Raw genomic sequence first — 6,831 nt, 5'->3', positions numbered from 1 at the left:
TCCGCACACTTGCAGGCGATCGGCCGGCGCAATAAGGAGACGATCATTACTGCCGAGCGCTTTGTGCTAGCGATGGGAATGCGGCCGCGGTACGATAACATCCCCGGCGTCAAGGAATGCTCGATCACTAGGTGAGCGGTGAAAGCGTGGCAGGCGCAATCAGCTGAGAGCTAGACAATGCGCGTGTCTGTCTGTTGTTTTGTCAAGGAATGCTCGATCACTAGGTGAGCGGTGAAAGCGTGTCAGGCGCAATCAGCTGAGAGCTAGACAATGCGCGTGTCTGTCTGTTGTTTTGTCAAGGAATGCTCGATCACTAGGTGAGCGGTGAAAGCGTGGCAGGCGCAATCAGCTGAGAGCTAGACAATGCGCGTGTCTGTCTGTTGTTTTGTCAAGGAATGCTCGATCACTAGGTGAGCGGTGAAAGCGTGTCAGGCGCAATCAGCTGAGAGCTAGACAATGCGCGTGTCTGTCTGTTGTTTTGTCAAGGAATGCTCGATCACTAGGTGAGCGGTGAAAGCGTGGCAGGCGCAATCAGCTGAGAGCTAGACAATGCGCGTGTCTGTCTGTTGTTTTGTCAAGGAATGCTCGATCACTAGGTGAGCGGTGAAAGCGTGGCAGGCGCAATCAGCTGAGAACTAGACAGTGCGGTTGTCTGCCGGTTGATTCGTCAAGAAATGCTCGATCATTAGGTGAACGGTGAAAGCGTGGCAGCCACAATCCACTGAGTGCGTTTGTCTGTTGATTGTTTCGTGATTGTGTTCGGCTGTGGCTGCTGTAGAATTGTGGGCTTCCTCAGTGGAGAGACAGACGTTCAAACATGCGATTGAGCTTGATAAGTCGGTGAATGTTTAAATCAGGACCATTGTGAGAAAACAAACAAACATAAAAGCGCATCAATAAATATGGACACCAGTTAGACTTATTTCATCCTCCCTCTCTGATACAATCCACTGTTGCTGCGCTGTTGCCTGCGTTTCTACATCTGTAGGGAATTGTGTGCCAGCTCCTAAAGAGTGGTGAGTGTGGGCACGTGGTAATGCAGTGTCAACTGAAGTTTTCTCGTGGCTCCTATGGGGAATTGTGTTGAAGCGTCCTACAGTTCCTACGAGAACTGCAAGTCGACGTGTCTATGCAACTCCTACTTTGATATGCTAGGGAAGCATCGTTAGAAGCCCCCCAGGTGGCTCCGAGAATATATCGAACCAATTACGCCGTGATTTTATCCGTAATCCACACGACTGCATTAGTCACGCAGATTATTAAATATTGCGTGCATGGCCATGAATAGGATCGTTTTGAAATTAAACGCATCACCGCCGTGTTGCTCGGTCAATGGCAGCATTCAGCAGGGATCGTTTTCTCCTATTTCATGCGGGGAAGTGAGCAAGGAGCAAGGTGCTAGCTATAGTTACACGTGCACTCACGTGTGTGTGCATATCTCAGTAACGTATCGGATTGTCTGAATATTGATCATGCAACACGGCATTACACTGGCTTTAATTTGAAAAGTGGTCTCCACTACTCGCCGGGACTCATTCACAAATTACTATGAGGACGTTTTCCTGATCAGGACACCTCTGGTGACCGGTTGGTCCATGTATACCAGGGGAAAAAATACTTTTTTTTCACGGGAGCTCTTTTTCAAGTCTGCGGAAGAAATAGCTCTCGTCAATAATTTTACGGGAGCTATTTTGAACCTCACGGGAGCGATTCGGAGGTTTGAAGAGCGAATCGCTCATCGCTCCCGTGTATTTTTTACCCTGATGTATACCATGTATTAGGTAGACCCTAACAATTAACCCTTTCCTCGCATCTGGTTGTTGCCGCTCGCCGCTTGCAGCGCTCACCAGGGGTCGAAATAAGCGATGGTCCGATGGTCCGGGGGCTATCAAATAATCAGGAGGACCCACCGATTTTCAAAGTCAATGGAAAACCATTGAATATTTTGGTCCCATTTTACGGTAATTTTCTTTGAAGTTTCCAAGTTTCGCTTATTGCAAATCCAGTGTTGACCATAGCATATATTTAGCATGATGTAACAATGAGAACAATTTGAAATTTAGGAGGACCATCTAAAATTTAGGAGGACCATCTAAATTTCGAACTAGACGGTCCGACCATCTCTTTTTTTTCTCTTATTTCTACCCCTGCTTACTCTCACTGTGTCTGACGTGCGTGTTTCAGTGACGATCTCTTTTCGCTGCCGTACAGCCCCGGCAAGACGTTGTGCGTGGGAGCCTCCTACGTGTCGCTGGAGTGTGCGGGATTCCTCGCTGGACTAGGTGCGCCCTCTAGCGGGGATCATCACAATTAAGCGGACGAGTACTCTTCTCGGAAACGCGCGGAAATTACTGTTGTTTAATTACTGATGTGTAATTACTGATGTGCACCAGTAATAGCCGTAAGTACACATTTGCTAGTGGACAATAGGATTTGCAGTGGGCCTGAAGTAATCATGTTATGATGCACACTGTGTCTGTGTGTAGGCATGGATGTCACTGTGATGGTACGATCGATTCTGCTGCGTGGCTTTGACCAGCAGATGGCAGAGAAAGTCGGCGCTTACATGGAAAACCACGGCGTCAAGTTCATTCGTGGGGCTGTTCCCACAAAGGTATGCACTCTTTGTTTGTCGATTGTCAGTGACTCTTTCCAGTTGCGCAAGCATAAGCCTTTTTTAGTGTCTTTATACCATTTATTCTTGGGTCCGGGTGGCTCATACTCTGTATAATTAGTGTTACAATGGTTAATCGCAGTAAACGTGAAAATTTGTTACGTTTAGTACTAGCTATGTTACGTACAATGTATTGTAGATAGCACAGCACAATAGCATTTTGTGAAGTGCGTGTGGATGATTCTTGTATTGGCACGTTTTCCGTTTGATCTGAAACTGGACTACAATGTGTGATTTAACAGCATTCATCGATCTGCTCAAAGGGTGCAGTCACGGAAAAGACAGAAGATCATTAATTACTTAATTCATTAATCGTCTATAAGATCGTTGAGCCGCAATGAACGCGTAACAAGCGCAGGTTGCATTGATGCAGCAGAGCGGTACAGATATAGCAATGCTTATCATCACTGTTTCAGCTGGAGCAGATTGAGGAAGGTCAACCCGGAGTGATCCGAGTACACGCTAAGACCACGGATGGAGAAGATATCGTCGGGGACTACAATACCGTTAGTTCACATATTCTGATTCTGTTGTTAACCAGAATATCTGAAAAGAGAACGTGTTTAGATTCTGTTGTTAACCGGAACATGTGTTTAGATTCTGTTGTTAACCAGAACATCTGAAAAGATAACGTTTTTGATAAAATTAAATCATTTTGTGATTTCACTGCATGTAATGGTCTATCCAACATTTGGACTATCCAATACGAGTTCTTTTGTGTATTGTTGTGTGAAAATGTGTATCGTCTCGTTGTTAAGCGCTCAAGTGTCCGGACATCACCAGTCAATAAGGTCGGAACAATGATCTGCCAGGTCGACATGCTAGCGATGTTGTGTTTGTGTGTAATTCGCGTTGGTTCGTTGTGTTCGCAGGTGCTTTATGCGATTGGCCGTGACGCGTGCACGACAGAGCTGGGACTGGAGAAGCTGAATGTTCAACTGAACCCTAAGTATGCTCACTGCTAAGTATGCTCACTGCTAAGTATGCTCACTGCTAAGTATGCTCACCGCTAAGTGTGCTCACTGCTAAGTATGCTCACTGCTAAGTGTGCTCACAGCTAAGTATGCTCACTGCTAAGAATGCTCACTGCTAAGAATGCTCACTGCTAAGTATGCTCACTGCTAAGTATGCTCACTGCTAAGTATGCTCACTGCTAAGTGTGCTCACTGCTAAGTGTACTCACTGCTAAGTATGCTCACTGCTAAGTGTGCTCACCGCTAAGTGTGCTCACCGCTAAGTGTGCTCACAGCTAAGTATGCTCACTGCTAAGTGTGCTCACTGCTAAGTATGCTCACCGCTAAGTGTGCTCACTGCTAAGTGTGCTCACTGCTAAGTATGCTCACTGCTAAGTATGCTCACTGCTAAGTATGCTCACTGCTAAGTGTGCTCACCGCTAAGTATGCTCACTGCTAAGTGTGCTCACTGCTAAGTATGCTCACTGCTAAGTATGCTCACTGCTAAGTATGCTCACTGCTAAGTATGCTCACTGCTAAGTATGCTCACTGCTAAGTATGTTCACTGCTAAGTATGCTCACTGCTAGGTATGCTCACAGCTAAGTATGTTCACTGCTAAGTGTGCTCACTGCTAAGTGTGCTCACTGCTCGTCAGTCTGAGAGCATGTCGCGTGTTGGCGATTGATTTCGCAAATATTTGCATGTTTGCATGTGATAATTGGTTCCAGACAAACGACCTGTTATTTCTATCATCTCACAGTCATATATCTTACAGCTATATCGCACAGCCGCAAAACAGCCTTGGTTGACAGTAGTGAGCCATCGTTTTGCTTCCCCGTTCTCTGTCACTCTTGTCCCCTTGCTTGGCTTCATTCGACATAACCAGCCTGGAATCACTGTTATCTTGTCTATTTGCCCCCCCCCCCCGGCCATGTCATCATGGTAGCTGACATCACGGGGGTGGGGGTGGGGGGGCAGTACCTACCCTGAAGTTTCGGGCAATGTGGCCTCGCTTCCCACACAAGTAGCACGCACTCGCTTCCCACAGCACGGTAACTCGACACCTGGCTGTTTGTTTGACTACTGTTAGCGCTAAGATTTCTCTGCTTTTCTTGATGCCCCAAGCCGATTCCACCTTAAACCCGGCGCGCACACGTGGCGATTTTTATCGCTAGTACTGGCGATTTTGTTGCCGGCGACGGAATCACCAGGAGATCGCCACGTGTGCGCTGCATGGCGATGGCGATTTTGACGCCAGAAACTCGTCGATGGAATATCAAACATGACACTTGTTACCGAGTCGCTGAACAATCGCCACGTGTGCGCTGCACTGGCGACGGATTCAGGCAACAGTTTTTGGATTAACTAATCAATTGCATGATTTGAAGCACGTGATCAAATATGGTGTGGGAAAAAAGTAGGAGGATGAGCTTGTTGAAATGTGGCAGGAACGCCCGTGTCTTTTTGACATTAAGCCCGGCGCACACGCGGTGGTTTTTATCGCCAGTACTACCGATAAAAATCGCCACGTGTGCGCGGGGCTTTAGTCGCACTCTGTTGGCTTTTGTTACCCGCTGTCTCTTGGCTCCAGGTTACTTCTCTGTGGGTGTGGCTTCTTACGAACGCTAATCCTGCGTGCGAATCCTTTCGTTCTAGCGATCGTATTACTTCGTGCCATCTCTAATGAGTGAGCTTCATGCTCTCTTGTCCACTCAGCCTCGCATGATCTGCGCTCACCCTGCTCGTCACGTGTCATACGTCATGGGAGGCGAGTATTGTGGGACTGCAGAAAAAATATTTGGGAGTGCGATTTTTTTGTATGTGTGTCTCAGGCAAGGCTTTAGATCAATATTTTAGGCCGTGCTACACATTTTTGGCCGTGCAGTTTCAAAACTGACCGTGCGAATCACGGCCGCACGGCTCGCTGGCTAATACGCTGCGTGGGACTGCTGCAAACCACTACAGCTTGGTTCCCCCCCCTCCCGGCTCCATCTTCTCGCCAATCTCTAGCAACGTGCGCAAATTCTTCGCACTGGGAGCAGAGTGTATATATATACATACGGGGTATATAGGTGACACACCGATACAGACTACCATCAGCGATCGATCTATCTTTGCACATACGAGTACGCACGCATAGGCAACACGACACAGCTTTCCACGAGTGCTGCCTGCTAATGCATTTATGCTCGCAAATTCCATGCTGTACAATAAAACGGCTTATTGGTATAATCACATCAGAATCACCTTATCGATGCAGGTTCGTGCACTTGTTTCATTGTGATCGTACCACGCTGATGCAGTGCACGAAATCTAGAATGCATTCTTCTATTTCCTCCTCTTCTACTACCGTCCTCTACTACCTAGGTGCCTTTGGCATGATTCCAAACCAGCCATGAAAAATCCATAATTCATGTACTTGGCAAGTTGTAGCTGTGGGCAAAGTGTCAGCGACTGTTGAATATATGTTCTGGTAGCAGCATTGAATTGACTTTAGTCACGATAAAACAGCAACTCAAATGTCATCATCGCTCGTCTCTATGATGTGGTCGTGTGTTCATTGTTGCCTCTACGCAGGAATAAAAAGATAGTGTGCAACGATGCAGACCAAAGCTCAGTATCGCACATCTACGCCATCGGCGACATATTGGATGGAAGACCAGAACTGACTCCAGTGGCAGTACAAGCAGGCAAACTCCTCGCAAAACGACTGTTTGGTGGCAGCACTGTTCTGGTAGGTGGCGCTGTGTCTTCTCATGTCATTACCTCCGCGCAAACGGAGGTCATGCAATCGCTCGCGTGTGTGTGTTCGTGTGTGTGTGTAGCCACCGCGCGATCGATAGCGCGTCGAGTCAGCGAGCGGGTGGCGCGATCGATAGCGCGTCGAGTCAGCGAGTGGCGAGTCAGCAGCAGCCACCAGTGAGCGGCGAGTCAGCAGCAGACGAGTCAGTCAGCAGCCGCCACCAGCGAGCACATACATGTTACATGCTCGCGCATACCTCCGCGAGCATGTAACATGTATGTGGCTCGCTGGTGGCGGCTGCTGACTGACTCGTCTGCTGCTGACTCGCCGCTCACTGGTGGCTGCTGCTGACTCGCCACTCGCTGACTCGACGCGCTATCGATCGCGCGGTGGCTACACACACACACGAACACACACAGCACGCGCACGCACGCACGCGAGCGATTGCATGACCTCCGTT

At 48.2% G+C, this 6,831-nt stretch overlaps 1 protein-coding gene across 1 annotated transcript in view; it reads left to right on the top strand.

Annotated features, from left to right (window-relative positions):
* Positions 1–6,831, top strand: part of LOC106814096 (thioredoxin reductase 1, cytoplasmic-like) — a gene marked incomplete at its 3' end in the record, with an annotated part of 27,323 nt that overhangs the window by 18,328 nt on the left and 2,164 nt on the right. Inside the window, 6 exon segments of the mRNA XM_014818371.1 lie at positions 16–131; positions 2,185–2,282; positions 2,487–2,614; positions 3,091–3,180; positions 3,547–3,623; positions 6,206–6,362. Of these exon segments, the coding sequence (XP_014673857.1) occupies positions 16–131; positions 2,185–2,282; positions 2,487–2,614; positions 3,091–3,180; positions 3,547–3,623; positions 6,206–6,362 (666 nt within the window).

This window comes from Priapulus caudatus, unplaced genomic scaffold (assembly GCF_000485595.1).
Source record: "Priapulus caudatus unplaced genomic scaffold, Priapulus_caudatus-5.0.1 Scaffold871, whole genome shotgun sequence".
NCBI lineage: Eukaryota > Metazoa > Priapulida > Priapulimorpha > Priapulimorphida > Priapulidae > Priapulus > Priapulus caudatus.
This window is presented reverse-complemented; position numbering and strand designations above follow the sequence as displayed.